This window comes from Leptosomus discolor, chromosome Z (genome assembly GCF_034619465.1).
Source record: "Leptosomus discolor isolate bLepDis1 chromosome Z, bLepDis1.hap2, whole genome shotgun sequence".
Classification (NCBI taxonomy): Eukaryota; Metazoa; Chordata; class Aves; order Leptosomiformes; family Leptosomidae; genus Leptosomus; species Leptosomus discolor.
The window spans coordinates 32,140,023-32,157,920 of NC_141419.1; the positions used below are offsets into that span (position 1 = coordinate 32,140,023).

Here is a 17,898-nt window from a genome sequence, read left to right on the forward strand (position 1 = left end):
AGACATCATCTGTCCTGTTTTCTATACTTCTTGTCTTTTCCAACAGCATTACTAAGCAAGGCTGTTTTCAGTGAAAAATCAAAGATTATTAGGATAAACAAGCTAAGAGAGCTAATTAGTATTTATAATGTCAATACAGTAAGTAAAAAACAAAATCCTTCCAAAAAAATCATATTCCTAGCAATGCTTGATGCTCTGTTTGTAAACTATTTCTGAGTATTTGTCAATTTTCCTCACTACTGTTAGCTTTACAAATGTCCTCTTTGTACTCTTCTAACACTGGTTTTGTATCAAAAGTTCTCACTAAAACACATTAAAAAAGTCACTCCTCTGATAACTTCTTACTATATTATTTTTACATTCTTCTGCTAAAGGGAACCCAGCCTTGCTGTCAATCCTCTCAGTTTTGGTCTTATTTTTCTTCTTTTTCCTGACAGTCTTCAGTGTCTTTACTCCCTGCTTTCCCATTTGTGAAACTTTTCTCCTTGCTGGTCAATGCAATGCCTTCAAAGTTACATTACATCGTCTCTTCCACAATGCCTTTCTATTCTCAGACCCTGGATCTCACTTGTCCTTACGCACTTCTTAGCCTTTCTATTGCTTTCATTTCTTCTTCACTAATTTTCTGGATTTCCTCAGGTCTCTTACTCTGTATTCTTAGATTGCAGAGAGAAGGCTAGAAAAAGCCCCTCTGATTACAAGAAAAACACACTACAGACCACAGAATAGCTGTGTCCCAAGTTTGCAAAGCCCCCCCTTTACCAGAGTAAAGACTTGATCCCTTGGAAGTAGGAAAAAAATTCTGCTAGTTTTACTGTATTTCTGTAGTTTTACAATGTGTCTTATCTACAGATGCTACAAGAGAGAACTACTTAAATACTCCATTACCAAAATTCAGCAATAATTTTTTCTTTAAAGAAGATACAAACACTTTTCAGCACAGCAGCACCTTACAATCTGAGACCATCTGGCACACAATATTCCTGACTACTCCTCAACTGCCTCTAACAACCTTTGTACTTCTCTCTGTAAGAGTTCACAGTATAGCCATAACAACAGGCTGGTCTGACAGCTACCCAAACTCAATACAGAAATAAAAGCCATAATACCTGCTGTTTTTCATGAAATCAGGACTTACTGATCACTTGAACAGTATTTTAGAACAACTCATTTGTTTAGATGGAAAAAATACCAAAAAAAAAAAAAAGATACACCAACTAATCCTTGTAACAAGAACTACATTTGGGGGCCACTCGGGCTATCCTTATTGTAAGTAAACTTAATCTGTGCATTTCAAAATCACTTTCCCATCTGTCCAACAGATTTAGAGTACTTGTACATTCATGTCTCCAATGTGCCAAGACATATGTTACGAATTTACTGGATGGCAGTATTTACCGTAAGTAGGATTCCAGGACTCTGTCCAGTCGTTTATAGAATGGTCGTGACGTAAAGTATCCACTCCAGTAATGATGATCTCTGTCTGCATAGGTGAAGAAGTCTCCACTTAAAACAGGGAAAAAATTGCTGTGCTTTTCACCCAAATTGCTTTCTTTGCGCAGAGCTTCGAAGTAATCTGATAAAGTTCCAAACTGGGCCTGAATGAAAATTAAAATTACTATAACATAGTTCCATTTTCTTTATCTACACATATGAAGAGAATAAATATGCTTCGTTTCACACACATTGCAGAAATATGCCAGTCTTCCAGCAGATTTACAGCAGAAATCCTACCCTAAAGAGCTTTAAAGTTTCCCTTCACACTTTTCAGACAAGCTGAATAGCTATTCCAAAAGCATTTCAACTTCATTTCAACTCAGTACAAGACAGACAGGGACCTGCTCAAGCAGATCCAGAGGAGGGCTGCAAAGATGATCACGGGGCTGGAGCACCTCCCCTGTGAGGACAGGTGGAGAGAGTCAGGGTTGCTCAGCCTGGAGAAGAGAGGGCTGCGGGAAGACCTTATAGCGGCCTCCCAGAACTTCAAGTAGGCCTACAGGAAAGATGGGGAGGGACTTTTTAGTAGGGCTTGTAGCAACAGGACAAGGGGTAATGGCTTCAAACTGAAAGAGGGTGGATTCAGACCATATATAGGGAAGAATTTTTTTTACAGTGAGGGTGGTGGAACACTGGCACAGGCTGCCCAGAGAGGTGGTAGAAGCCCCATCCCTGGAAACATTCAAGGTCCCGTTGGACGGGGCTCTGGACAATCTGATCTAGCTAAAGGTGTCCCTGCTCACTGCAGGGGAGTTGGACTAGATGGCCTTAGATGTCACTTCCAACTCAAACCATTCTATGATTCACAAAACATGAAATACTTTTATTTTAATGTATAAATTGATATCTAAAATACAAGCTAAATCTCAACAAATATTCGTAAGTCTTTACTTAAGTCTCTATCACATGAACTAAGTAATATTTCAATATTATGTAGTATATGTCTGGACTAAATAAGAAACTTAATGTAGTGCAACAAAATCATTGTTGTCTTAATCCTGCCTTTTCAAAATTAACCCTGCTGTGCTCCAGATCTCCAACATATGCTTAACCCAAGATGACTCTTGATCAAGAAACTATCATTTGCTTTTGGAAGCTGTTTTTTCAAAAACTTATACAAAGAAATTGTGTTTAGAGATCTAACATGGGGGAGTACCAAAAAAATCACTGTCTTCTGGTCATTTTAAAAAATGGTCAGACAAATGAGGCAACAACAGCCCTTTATAGGGTAGGTCAAAAGACAGTACCCTCAAGCTTGAGTGGTACAAAAAAAGGGGGAAAATATAAAAGGGAGAGGGACTGATGTCAATTCTGCCAGCATTGAGAGATGTTGTTAAAGAAAGCATAGATGGCAAACTGGATTTTGAATGAGATGGAAAAACAATTAATGGAAGTGGGAAGAGCACAGAAGATCACATTACCACAAGTATCCTCATAATGAACTATTCTTCAAATTTAACTCTTCAAATTTAAATTAAGTCACTTTATTGTTGTGGTTTTTGTTTGTTTGGTTTTTATTTTTAACAATAAGCATACAAAGTAGCATTCTGCAATTTACAACACAAGAAAACAAGTATTAGTAAAAATCTTTTAAAAGTGGTTTGGAATAGAAGGACTATTACTGTGACAAGAAAGATACGCTATTTCAACATTAAAAAAAATTAATAAACCAAACAGTATTCACTCTTCAAAATCATTCAGAAGATCCAAGTATCTGTTAGGTGGACACAGTATGAAAACTTGACACTTTAAACAACAGAAGCAGAGAAAGAGACTTATTGCCACAGAAATCCCAATATTAGTGATCCTTGCCTTATCAGGCACTTCTAGGACACTTGGCCATTTCCCTCACTATCGTAGATACATACAAGATAGAATATGGAAGAACAAAAACAAAACCAAAAAAATCAATGGATCAAGAGACATCAGGTATAGGTGAACTCCTTTATGTATGCTGGGTCACATCAGAGGAAGAAAACCTCACCAGAGCAACCAACAAAGTTGAAGAAACCTCATCCTAATGTCAGGTGAGTGGAAACATGAAATAACCTGGTAGACTCTTCTATTGGCATACAAACAGTCTCAGCTTAATTTATGTATAACAGATGTAAAGGAGATCTCCAAATGGGAGATCAAACTCCACAGGGCAAAATAAATACCTTTTATAGTAACCTACGACATACTTTTAGAACCATGGAATAGTTGCTGGCATAAGAATCTCAATGCTAACAGATATATCCACTAGATAAACATCTCAAATTGCCTGAAAGGGTAAATCTCTCATAAGATCGGAAAGGCAGAGAAGGCATTCCCTTGTGTAAGTAGTAATATCTTAGGAATATCAGCACTTAAGGAAGAAACATTAACTCTTTCTTTATATAATCTAAGTTCTTAGGAAGCTAGCATGACCTCATACTTGCCTGTGGAGTTACAGTCCAATGGGGAAAGTGAAGCAGAGTGTGAAAGTTCTCCACCTAAGCTCATATTTCCAAGGATAAATCAGTTTAAAAAAATCAACAAAAATGAACAAAAAAACCCCGAAAACCACCCCAAAAAACAGAGAGAGGAAGGAAAAAACACAACTGAATAAATAAAATGAAAATGAGACATACTCCACGGCCAACACTGATCCAGCTGCGCAAAGTACCCTAAGTATGAAGTGGCTGAATCAGAGAATTGCCTGTCTTTTTGTCTGGGTATTAACAACCAGAAAAAGGGTTGGATAGTTCTACAAGGACCTCAAAGGCTGTTGTGATTCCCAATGCATAAATCCAGGTGGGCAAGCCAGGGCTAATGAAGTAGACTTCTATAGTCCTTGACAATGGGCCGAGCAGAACCTTTCAGATAAGGATCTTTCAGGTGCCTCAGGACAGGAGTGGTCCTTGAAGAATGACCTCAGAGTTAAAGCCTTCACTTTTTGCTGCAGAGAAGACATCATCCAGCCCAGGTTAGTAAGAATGGAGTCTAGAGAAAGTATGCTGCTGTTAGGATCCAAAGAGTAACAAGCTGCACACTAGATCCATTTTTGAGGGGAGTAAAGCTGATGGTAGCAGCAAGCTTTAGATTTAAAAGATGGGCTTTAGACTTAAGAGTACTCTTCAGGTCTATCTCACTCCACTAAGACATAGCAGGGATTCACACACATCATGTCACCCACATCTCATAGGAAACAGATGCAAAATCACTCTCAAACAAGATGTGATCCCAAGAGATCATCTTTCTTATGCAGCACACAAATCCAGAAGTCAGCAGGAAGAACTAACACACTACAGGCACTACTGAAATCTCCAGTTCAAAGAATGGGGGGAGGTGTCAGAAAAGGTAAGGAAAAAAGATGCATACATGAACAATACATGAAAGACCAGATCAGGTTTAAAAAGCCTAAATATGAAAGCAGCAGTAGCACTCTTTCATGTGGTACACAAGAAAAAATAAGGTTGTGGTCCCGTATTCCTTATTCCCATGCTGAAAGATGATGAAAAAGTGTCCGAGTACAGAGAACATCTATAGTACAAGAAGTCTCTAAAGTAGACAGCTTACATATTAGAATGTATGAATGTGTATATTAACACTCAAACATAATTAATGATTTAAAGTGATACCTTATCTGATAATTGTGTTAGTATATTCACTCCTTTCGTAGCCAGGTCAATCTCTTTGATTTATTGTATTGAACAACATGTGCCAGCAATGGTGCCTCTTAGGATTTTTTGTTTGTTTGTTTTGGGGCACAAAGTCCCAAGAGGACCCAAGCAAAACAACAAAATTTGCTTGAATTTCTAATAAGAAAATACAATAGTTTTAAATAATGAAGCCTGTGAGCCTTAAATAACAATGCATGAAGCCTCTGAAGAGTACTAAGAAAACAATCAAACCTAATGGTTGCTCTCTAAAGTAATCTAGTTCAGATACTACTTATTGTTTTCAAGCAGATATTAATAGCAAAGTTTTTGTTTTGGAGAGAGAGGAGGTGGTAAGGGTAAAAAATTTAATCTGCCAAGACAAACCAATCTGCTGGTAAATTATATATAAAAGTTCTACAGTTTAATAAAAAAGACCCAAACCACAATGTCGTTCCATGAATAATCTCAAAATACTGAGAAATATTGGTTTTCTCCACAAACCAGAAACAGTGTTGTATTTACCTTAACATGCCACTCAGGATGAGAATTCATATAATCAAACAGCTTCTGATAATTCTGGTACTGCTGATCCCATTCTGAGCTCTCAGCATAGCGGAAATCATCCCCTAGTGGAGCCAACAGAACTTTAGTACGGAAAAGCTTTGACTTCTTTCTGTATTGATCTAAAATCATCCAAGCCCTTGAGGGGGGGGAAAAAAAGCACTTTAGAAAACAGAAGAATAAAGGTCAGCATTTGACAAAACAATTCTTAGACATCAAACTGCGCATTAGGGTGACCCTAAACAAGACATTCAAAACTCCTCTATCTCATTTTGTAACAAAAAGCTGGATGCAATTCTCCCCATTGGGACACTACATTCAACCTACTATTGTTACAAAAACTATGCTAATTAAATCCTCCAATAAGCTTATCAAGATCCATCTCAAACTGTAGGGCAGTCTGCATCAATCTGTTCCTGTGCCAAAACTAACTTTCAGTTTAAACTATGTTTACCTGCTTTATATTTAGATAACAATCCTAAACCTCTTCATCCTTTATTTACAATAATAAGCAAGCTCTTCTTATCCCCTCTGGTAATTTCCTTGGATACTTTGCTTCATATCTTCATGTCCTTGTCAGAAAAACTACCCATAAATATATCTTTAAGAAATTCCAGCCTTGGGAAAAAAAAAAAAAAATCTGGAGGAAGTTCACTACTAACAATCACTGTTCCCCCTTCAGCCAGCTTCTCAACAGTCTTAAAGCCAGCTCTCTTAAGCTTTAAGCATGTGCCCTGAAAAATTAAACCCACTACTTTTCTGGAACTGGCCTTTAAAAAACACCTAAATAAAAGTCCCACACAAGCACATACAGAAAAAAGAGGCAGTAAAATTATGCTTTGGCACCTACTAACTCTCTGACAGGTAAAGTATCAGTTCTGTCATTAAGCAGCAATGTATTAAAAGTTCCAAGTCTAATGTCTGGGTTACTGAAAAGGTCCATTCCTGCCCCCCTGCCCCCAACCACAATCACTATCAAAATCTTCAGATGCTGATCCTCAGTTATGAAAATAATTTTAGTAGGAAGTATTAACCATAGTAACATATTTAAGAAAACAGTAATACAAATGACCGAGTTTTAAAGATAAAATAGCAGCAAAATCTAGATTCTGGTCAGCTTTTACTTTCCACAAGTCTTTTTAATAGATGGTCTGTCGAAATCTACTTTCAACTCATATTCTTGAAGTTATGTTATACAAACATTTATGTGAGAACTGAATCTAGCCCAACATCTGAGAATTATATTTCTTTGACCAGCAAATCAGGGTTTATTTGTTTATCAGATCATAAAAGTACTGAGTAAACACAAGGTCTGTCTGTATTCTGGAGGGAGGAAGGGGTCACAACATCTTAAGGATCTACATAGTTCTGCTGAGACTAGAATAGACCCAACTAGTGGCTTCCCCATGCCTCTGTCTATAGCTTCATTCATAGTTCAGATTACCAAATATTTATGCTTGAATCAATGTTTTCCATCACTTTCAGCACGTTACCGATTTAAACCTAAAGACTTCCTCTCCACAAAACTAACAGAACAACTAGCACAACAAAGACTTTGTAATTCTACCTTCTAAGATGCCAGCCTAACTCAAATTTTCCACACACAGCACAGTTGGAAACATACATTATTTTAGAGCCTCTTGAAAAATACAGGACTTCTGGAAAGATTACAGTTAACAGGATATCTGACTTCGACATCTCTCTTCAAAGTTCTCCTCTAGTTTCTTTCCAAATCTGCTGCAAAACTTATCAGCGTTGCTCTTCTTTTCTTCAAAGTACTCATAACTGTAGGATCATTAGGTGTTTTTAAAGGGGCAGCAGGATCTTCCTCCATTGCAAACCAGTTTGAACCAAAAATACCAAAGAAAAATTAGATGTCTCAAGTCAGGCATATCTTCATAAGCTTCTCTCAAATAATGTCTTAAATCACTATTTCATACAGGAGTAAGAAAGAGTCAGTAGTAATCATAGAATCATAAGGTTGGAACAGACCTTTGAGATCATCAAGTCCAACCGTCGACCTAATACCACCATGCCCACTAAAACAAATCCTAAACTAAAATCCCCAGACAGAATTTGCTGAAGACAAAAAATATTTCTAGAGAAAAAATCAACAGATTCCACTGAGTCTCACCAGTGCTTTCCCCTTCTGGTTCCCCAGCAAGACAGTATTATCTACATTTTGATACATGTTTATCTTGCCTACCTGGATGGAAATTTGAAAACCAAAGAGATCAGTCATGATAAACTTTTTGTAGCACCATAATTATGGATGTAGCATATCAGCAGCAACTCCATTTTAATGGCTTTAAAAAGAAAAAAAACCCAAACCAAGAAATTCTTGGGTTTATAGAATCAAAAGTTCTTGGAATTGTACACAAGACAGATTATGTAGTTCTCAATATTCAGACAAACTGTAACTGTGTTCTCAGTTGGAAACACTGAATTATATCAACATAGTCAGTAACAGCATCAAGAATATTTTTCACCTTTCTTTAGGAAGTTTTCAGATGATCCTTGAATGCATAAGACCTTTCACAAATGAAGAAAACCCCTTCGTATCACAAGCGTGTTCTTTTAACACAAAAATTTCATGTATTTGGCTAAAACACATCAAAACAATTAATGTGGCTGGGTTTGCCCCTTTCTATGCCAACGGAAGAGGAGCAGTAGCCACCCAGAGTCTGTGGGAATCACAAGAAAGTTTGCAGCAGCTATAGCAAAGTCTTATGTGACAGGTTTGATAGAGGTCACGGCTTCACAGTCCCTACTACTACAGCCCATACAGCACATGAAGCATGAGGGACTCACTCTTTGCTCAATTATCTCGACTAGAAAACAAAACTATTTGGCGGATTGGCAATTTTCTATTCAGGCAATTTTGTGGAGGGGATGGCTATGCAGACAGGATGAGTACCTCCTAAGAGAGTGATCTCAAGATTCTTGAGGTTGGCAATCACAAACATTAACCATCAATGTCACAGCAACAATGTAATTCTGAATACCAGTTGCATGCTGTGCAATGTGACCAACCATAATGAGAAAAAAGCTAAAGAATAAAATTGGGCTCTTGAACAGTAAGGAGTGAATGGGAAAGTCCATTTTCCAGTCCTTCTCTGAAGTGCATAACTTGCAGTACAGATTCTTTCTTCTTTCCATGCATGGGAGAGAGACATACACCAAAACAAGCTATGCTTCCTCTAACAAAACAACTCATTCTCATTCAAGGAAAAAAAAGCAAACCAATAGCTGTTTTTTCTTGCTAGTGTGAAAAGCTCGAAACAACATTCAAACATATAGATAAGGATGCAGATGCAAAACAGGGCAAGTGTGACAGCAATCTTTATAATCTAAGCTGTTATGAAGTGTCATTAAACAAGTACAGGCTTTCAACTAGGCTGCTGTTTCATTCCTTCCTACCAAATGACAATTAAAGTGTCATGGCAATAAATCCAACAGCTACTAGTCTTAAGTTCTCAATTCAGTAACTCTTCAGCATATATGTATAACCATAATAGCATTGAAATCAAAAGCAACAGTCCCAGTTGAGTATTCAAGATCTGTGTTTTACTAATTTTGTTGCAGCTTTAGCATTGAAGAAAGGTCAGTGACCTAAACCTTGCCTCTAATTAATCAAGTGTGTATCAAATATTTTTTTCAGATCCATGTAGTGTAGATGATCTGTATTTTTCCAGTCTTAAAAAACAAAGCAGATACAAGGCAGATTAATTAGTGCTACAAACCTTTAACCTCGGAAAGTTTACGATGTAAAGACAGATTTTTCAATTACTTCTTGACCTCATATGTCTGCTTGTCATAACAACTGTAGAACTTCTGTTGTTATAGAGGTCAGACCAGAGTTTTTGGTTGTCTACAGTATTCCAACTTTTACACAAAACGTAAGTAGTGTTTTAGCATTCTCCAGCAAAACACTACTTCCTATATTTTACTGGATTTACCTGAAACTACACTCGCAAAGTATGGTTCCTGTGTTCCTTCCAGTGTTCCAAACGTAAATAATCCACACTCCCAACTCAAAGACTATGTGTTGTTCTTACTTCTCCCTTAGGTATTACCTACCATATGGCTGTTTCAACTCCCTGTTAGACATTGAAACTGTATTTATCTACCAAAAGCCGATGCAAAACATTCCATTTCAGAGACCATATAGAAATGATGATTTCTTAAATTTGATGATGTGTTGACTACATGCCCGTCACATTTCTTTTATTCTTTTACGAGGTCTAACTTAGATTGTTATGCAAAGGTTGCATCTTGGAAGTGCAGCTATAAATTAAGATCTAATTAAAGAAACAAATACTTAAAAAAGCATTCTGAGTAGGCTTTCTACATTATATTTATAGCCTGTATGTTCCAGGTATTTTTAAACAAGCTTTTACTCTTCTCTCAACTAATTGGTATACATATTCAAGATTTTTCTTTTTACAACTTTGATTTAAAGACACATGAACTTTCCTTCACCTTAAGCGCTGGGTGTGTCATAATGATTCTTCTATTAGCTCCACTGTTCTCCTGTCACCTTCAGCTTTCATTTTTCTACTTTCAAAGAAAATTGCTTTTTGGTATAATCATTCCAATTTCTACCTTAAAAATATGACAATTGTGATGTACTCTGGTTTTATCTTCAATAAAATTTTGTAACTGAATTTTATGGACAAAGTGAAGTTTTCAAGATGCTTGGCAAAATTCATACTCAGGAAAAGGACATGCAGACTTGACATGCAGACATCCAAGGCACGATCATCACTTCAAAACTTCAGCATCAAGACCAGAACCAAGAAGTCATCCTGTTATCCTTAATACGTTTGTTATACTCAGCAGTTCGCAACAACTGTAAACACCTATCTAAATTTCTAACTCTTGAACTTGGGGATGGTTTGAAGGCCTGAAGATAGTAACAGGACCATAGAATACAAGCTTTTTCTGGAAAACCCTTTAGCAGTTCTATCTTCCTTTTTTTTTTTTTTTTAATTTAGGGTTTTTTTTTCCCTTCCTCCCAAAATTGAAGAGTAGCTTTGTAATACTGTAAACTTGATTCTTACCCGTGGCAAAACAACTCAGTGTTTCTATTTGAAAAACAAAACTGACATTAATTTGTTTCCCTGTGTCCCCCCGGACATGTAAGACATAGGACTCAGAGTCATTTAAAGTGTTCCCTTTAGGAAACCTAGGCCACAGATTGCCAAATTTTGCAAGGACATGCCATGGCAAATCTCTGACCGTTTGCAGTTACAGCCTAATACGCTATGCTGTCCCTGAAGCTTTCCACTGGAAGGAGGCAGATCACTGTCTCCTAACAAAATTTGCAAAAACTAAGGTAAACGAGTAACATGACTATAACCAAACAGGTGACAATGCTCCGCATAGCATTCAAAGACACTAATAGTTGGACTCATGTATCGCCAATGGAAAAGAAAAAATCTAATGCATCTGCCCTAATTATAACCTATCTACAAATTTCACTGTCAATTATGTTCTGAATTTACCAAGAAACACTAGGTCAAGTAATATGTATTATTTTCCTATGACAAGTTTATTTTAAGAACTATATACATTCAGCAAGCTATGCAGATACCATCTTTGACCAAAGTAATTTTTTTTTTCCAAGTTATTCCCTTGCAGAATATGTAAAAAACTGTACCTGTGTTGAACATTTCCAGCATGAATGGCTTCTGGTGGAACTCTCCATGGACAGCTTACTCTTCCTCCAGGAAGACGTTTGAAATCAAACTGGCAACAGATTTTCGGATCTGGACCACAAGTATGAGGAATATCATAGCTATAGAAAGGCATCATATGACAAAGGATATCTGTACTGGATCCCAAATCTGGAATTAAATACATAGAGCACACCCTTTAAAATAAACCCTCTCAGATTCGCCAAAACTAAATCAGTTCCACGTTCTTAATCCAAGAATTGTATTAAAAGCATCAGATCCAGACAATTCCTTGCTTCGAGTACCTGTACCTGGAGTCTACCTTTGTATGTAGCTTACATATAAAGAGGCTAAAACTAGAAAAACAATGAAGCATCATCTGACTGGGGAAGGTAGGAACAAAATGTTAGGCATTTTTTTACCAACATAAATCTCATTATTTCCAGAGCGTGAGAGATGAACAAAACACATCTTTTATACTTTGAATAAATCAAAGCCAAACAAAAAAGCAAAACACAAAAAACCTCCCACCAAACCAAATCCCCTGCTCTCATTACCTCATTAGCACATTTGAATTTCTTGGCTTTAGCAATATCTTCATTTCTTGAACACGACTTCAATACATTAACAGTACTATTCTACAGACTTGTAGACAGATTCTGTGTGCTTGTGCATAGAATTACATAGAATTCTATGCAATTCTGAGACCATCTTTGCAATCCTAACTTTTCCATCTAATCATTCCCTACACATATTTTGTAAAGTCTCAAAAGAGTCTCTTTTGTTCTCTTGGAACTTAAGAGAACCTTAAGTTTACTCATTTGGTAAAACCCCTACATGCTGATTTTGAATTTCCAGCACTAACAACTTAAAGTAATTTTATGCTGAAAAAAAGGGATGATTGCTGTAAATGTGTCACAGAACCTAGCTCCTAAGTATGTCAGCAATACATATGAAAATATTCTTCAAAACCTTAACAGCATAAGTCTTCATAATTCTAATTCAGACCTTTTGTTTAAAACCTCCTATTTTATTACTGCTTACTTATTACTAAAATGGTAATATTCCATAAATATACGCATTTACTTTTCAACTACAGGACTTCTCTTTATCTCAGGTAATACATCTACATATTATGCCAAATGAGTGTGCAGAGATCTTTGATATGTGATCTGTTTTGAAAAGCCTTCTTTTGAAGCCCTAGTGTTTACTAGACCATATCATAGATGTGATTTACATATGCAACTATTCAGGAAAAAGGCTGTCAATTAAGAATTCTGTACACCAAGTGGCATACACCAACATTCAAAGAAAAATCTCTGAAGTATCAGTATCAGACAAATTCTTTCACAGTGGTATGTTTTCCTCAAGTCAAGTTTACTCGCACAGCAGATTGCTTTCTCTGAATACCCTGCTTCCTACAATTTCCACTTAAAAACACAGAGGAACTAAAAAAGCTTTGAAATCACCACCACTTTTCAATAGTAAGTACTAAATATGTTTGTTTGACCCTGTACTGATAAAGCAATGCCGTATTAGCTTACTTCAAAAAACAGAAAGACCAAAACCTAAACTACATACATATATCATACAGTGTACAGTACAAAGCAAAACGAAATATTCATATAGAAAAGTACATTTATTTACAGACATATCAGTTTGCTAAGGTATAATCACTACATTACCAAAGAAAACTTTCATTCTCTATATTGTATAAATACCAAAAAAGAAATCATATTTATGCTAAAAATAAGGTTTCAGAGGACAATTTCATTGCAAATTAAAATGATGAAATGTTTTTAATCTATTTTTCTGACTGAAGATAACCTACAAATTTCAAGTCCACAGAAAGCTACTGTAACTAATGACAGTAATTTGTCACACCAGCTGAGGAAAACTGATTGCTTGAAAGTTTTTTCCTTAGTAAGAATATAAAAGCCAGACCTCTCCATCTTCAAATAATCACTTTTGACCTTTTTTATTTTTTTTTCTCTCCAAGAGAAATGTGCCTTCTCCACTTGATTTCCACATAGTATGAGTAGCAGGAAGAAAACAAAGAAGTGAGAAAAGGAAAAAGAATATTCCACCCCATTTACTTTTTTATATATATACTTGTAAGGAACACGGGAGAAGGGAAATAAGAGAAAGCAAAAGCACAAATGAAAGTGAAGAAACAGGAAGATCAGAGGAACAATGGCAATAATACAGGTTTTTATACTTAAAACTCACATTCCCTTTGTTACAAAAAAAAAAATCCCCAAAACTTAACATACATTACTTTTTTTTTTAATAGAACTGCAAGTCTAAAATTTTCAAGTCTAGACTATCTTCTCTAAATAACCTGTTCTGTAAAGATTTCCATAGTATTTATTCAAGTTCTCTCCATATTTTACCTGTGTAAATTAACAAAATAAATTGACTTAAAGGAAAAACACATACCCCAGTTCTGTCTCCAAAAAAATTCCAGTGTCTTCTGCATTGCAAAATGTTTTTTAACCGAGTAATGAACTCTCTGTATAAGCATATTGGAAAATCCTGTGCGTTTCAGAAGGTAGGCCATTGTTGGTGAATGCCCAAAAGGGTCAACTGCCCAACCAGACTTTGGTTTTACTCCTGAAAGAAAAGAAAGAAGCAAAAAGGGAAGAAAGTTTTACTTTTCACTCGAAGAAAGCTATACCAATAAAATTCAAAACAGATCATAAAGTTTCCAAGAAGATAAATTAAAATACACAGCTGAGTATTAAGCCTCCAGCAGAACACAGACTGGAATTAACAAGCTAGAATTAAATGGATAAACAATTAACAAAAAACCCAACCCAACCCAAACAAAATCAAACGCCTTAGAGACAAAGCATTCTGTCAAACTACATAAAAACACTGAGATTAGTACTCTACATTGTTACACTATTTCAATTGTGTCTCAAACACTTTTACATGTAACCATAATGATATACACCTCCTTTTTTACTTTAAGTAGTTTACAGATGTTACAGCCGGAAAGGAAAGCTGAAAGAAAATGAATGGATGGACTTGGATTGATGTTGTAGGTTGTTGAATTTTCTAATGTTAACCCTTGTTGGCTTTGGAACTAACTTTTCTTTTGATTTATTTTGTTGGTAATCATTAGAATCTCGTTGTTAATACTGTCTTTTCACCAAACTTCATAGTAGCAAATAAAGAAGCTATATCTAACTCTTGTTTAACTGATTCTTCAACATGGTTCCTTAGCCACATTTTTACTGTCTTACCAAAAAACCAGCAGGGAATGCATTCCCCTTTTATTAGGCCTTCCCCCCCCCCCATCTCTTAATTATGTCAAGCTGTGTTTATGGAAATTGCAATCTGAGAAAAACATAGTGAAACAGCTTTTCAAAATAATTTCAGTTAATTGGATGAAGAAATCTTAACTTATTATTAAAATCACTGTACAAATATTTTCTACATAAAAGGGATTATCTCTGCTTATGGAACATTATCTCTACTTATAGCACTACAAAAAAAAACCTCCCAAAGCGACAAAAACAGTTCAGCCAATGTTACTGCTGTTAGAAATTCCTCAAAGTTTCAAAAGGAAATGAGTCTGCTTTTTTTTTTTAAAAAAAAAAAAATGAACAATTTAACATTACAACGGGTTTAGGTTTTATAACTACTGCTACAACTACCACTAAATTTCATACTTACTTTTTTTGAAACCCTTGCATAAGAGAAACTAAAGTAATTTTTAAGTCATTTTAGACTTTCATCATGATTTTCAAAAGACAAAATAGCAATTGGAAACTGTTTATGATATCAAAGGTATGTAATCTACAATTCAGTATGATCTAGTATTATATTTTATTATGCTAATATACCATGCAGATCTTTCACTGATCAAGACAAAATGTTATGACACTGTTTATATACACTTCACCCAAGAACCCTTATTTACCAACAGTAATTGCAAATACTAGACTCAATCCTATAGATTCCAGTAAGTAGTCCAATTTAACATTTCAGGAAAGCAGTGTAAAGAGAGCCTTCTAGGCAGCTCAGAATTCTAAAAAAAAGCATTTTCTAATTGACCTTCTGTATTAACACAGCTAAATTTTAGATCAATCAACATACCGAGGTTCTTTTCCAGCCATTGATGTCCTTCTATCAGTTGGTCAATTAAAGCAAAATAATGAGAAGAGGCTTCATCAGGCATGACCCATCCTCCTGTTACTATTTCAAATTGTCCATCTTTTATTAACCTGAAAAATATGTACATTGAGTTCAGAAGCTTGCATATGAAAATACACTCTTAAAAAGTAATTTCTGAATCCCAACAGGTATTTACCAGGTACACGATGCCAAAATCTAAATTGCTTGTGCTACTTCCATCACTGACTACATCTTCTTTAATCAAACAGGTAAAGAATAAATAGATGAACAGGGAAATTTTTAAAGCCTCTCTGCAAGGAAAACAGCTTTACTGTGTGTGCCATAATATTTGGGGTTTTTTGTTTCTAAATCAGGAAGAAAGTTATTTCCTGCATAGATTACAAAACCAAACGTGTACGTGTCACAGCACTGAAGGGCAATTGAGCCAAGATGCCTCGGCATTGCACACGTCAAGCACTACTAATATCTCCCCATCTTTGATCTACCATTCTTTCCATTGTTTTAGAGAGCTGATCGAGCTTTGAAGTTTATGGTATCTATAAAGGATTAAGAACATCTCATTAAAATGCCTTCTTGAAACAGATCATTGGATGATGATCCAGTCTCTCTATTACAATGTCAGTGAACATAATGATCATGCTTCCAGCATCAGGGGGTCCCTAGAGTTAAATAATGTGATTTTAGTACTTATACTCTACACTAGCAGACAAATGTTTAACCAACCCAAGTAAGAAATACAGTAAACTTATCACATTATAGATAATACCTGTAAGAGTAATGAAAAACATATAGCAAAAATAATCTCCAGTGCAGCTTCTTTAAGTCTTACAGCAGTTTAACCAACATCTGATTCCCCTGAAGAAAGGACACAGCTCCCTAGTGACTATCCTTTACTGTTTATTGTGTTCCAAGGGATCTTTTTAATCTCAAAAAACAACAGCTGTGCTATAACGCTTGTGCACTGTACATAAATTTTTAAATAGATAGTTTTCTATATCATTCCCAAGATTTCCAGCATTACCTAAACTTTGCAGCTGTGAGGCTCTCCTAGCCTTAATGTATACTGCAAACCATGAATCTTGAGAGGGGGCATGAGAAGGAGGGCATAATAGACGTGACCTAAGAACTGCTGGATCCTGTCTTAAAGCAAAGGAAAACAAAAAAAAAAACACAAAATAAAAAAAGCCCACTTTTTTTTAAAACTCCAAATTAGATCCTCACTTCAAGTTTATCAAAGCAGCAAGCTTTCTTGTGTCAATGTCTAGCCAAACCTTTTACTTCTGTATTATATTTTGACTTGTGATTTTAAAAAGAACTAAGAGCAAGGGTGTAGAGTATGTACTACTTTACCATTTAAGCAGCTGCATGTTTTTTATAAACACACATATTGAAAACCAAAAAAAATCTCATTTCATAATTGTATGATAACCGAAGAAAAAAAATTACCATATATAAATAGCTATTATGAAAGATTATTTTTTATTCCATTGCCGATACTTCAATGAGACTTCAGATAAAGTTTATAATCACAACTCCATTCCAATCTCAATGACATCTTCATGGTTGTACATGGAAACTTTTAGTCAATTTTTTCAGCAACTCAGTAATTTGCCTTCACTTCTCTAAACAGATTTTTATTTTGTAACTGGAAAAAAAATGAACCAAGCCCAAAAAACCACAACTTGACTAGTCGATTATTCTAGTAATTCTGCATCACGCCAAGTGAAATCTCAAGTTTACAGTGTAGTCAAATACACTCAGAATGTGACACATAGAAGACAAGAAACAGTTCAATGTCCAAACCTTTTAACAGCATCTTTTCTTTGGCTATCTATTCCATCCCACCATTTTGAAAAGTAAGAAATCTCAGACCACATAAATTTCCTTCGGTTGTCTTCTTGCAGTTTTATAACCATGTTATTTAAGATATGCTGTGTCTGATCTCTGAAGTAATCATCAAAAGTCTTCAGCCAGCCTAAGAAAAAGAAAACATTAAATTGCTTTCAATAGTCTTAGAGACCTGCCTTCTTCCCACTCCCTACAAAAAAGCAGAAAATTTTAGTATTCAAAAAATAATTTTTAAATCTAATAAAAGAAAACCCCTTTATTCTTGAACAGAATCTGAATATTGATTCAGAAAGGATATATTACACTTCATTTCAAGGAAAAAAATTACATTCATCTTAGGTAGAAAGGCAGAGCTAATGTAATTTGACAATATGTACATTCTTTTCCAGTTCACATCAAACAGATAATTATGTTTCAAAGAAATAATCTTGTAATCAGGAATAATTACTAGACACTGGTGCACTACTTTCAGGTTGCACTCTTACTCTGTAAAGGTGAAATTTTAATAAAGTATTCAGAAACAAACAAAAACATGACAAATTTCTAAA

General features: G+C 35.5%; 1 protein-coding gene across 1 annotated transcript in view; it reads right to left on the reverse strand.

Moving 5' to 3' along the window:
- MAN2A1 (mannosidase alpha class 2A member 1) overlaps positions 1-17,898 on the reverse strand; it is a 126,694-nt gene that overhangs the window by 74,651 nt on the left and 34,145 nt on the right. The window contains exons 4-9 of the mRNA XM_086480083.1: positions 17,306-17,477; positions 15,464-15,591; positions 13,799-13,972; positions 11,344-11,530; positions 5,643-5,820; positions 1,399-1,598 (exon numbers count right to left, since the gene is read on the reverse strand). Of these exons, the coding sequence (XP_086336209.1) occupies positions 1,399-1,598; positions 5,643-5,820; positions 11,344-11,530; positions 13,799-13,972; positions 15,464-15,591; positions 17,306-17,477 (1,039 nt within the window). The remainder of the gene's footprint in view (positions 1-1,398; positions 1,599-5,642; positions 5,821-11,343; positions 11,531-13,798; positions 13,973-15,463; positions 15,592-17,305; positions 17,478-17,898) is intronic.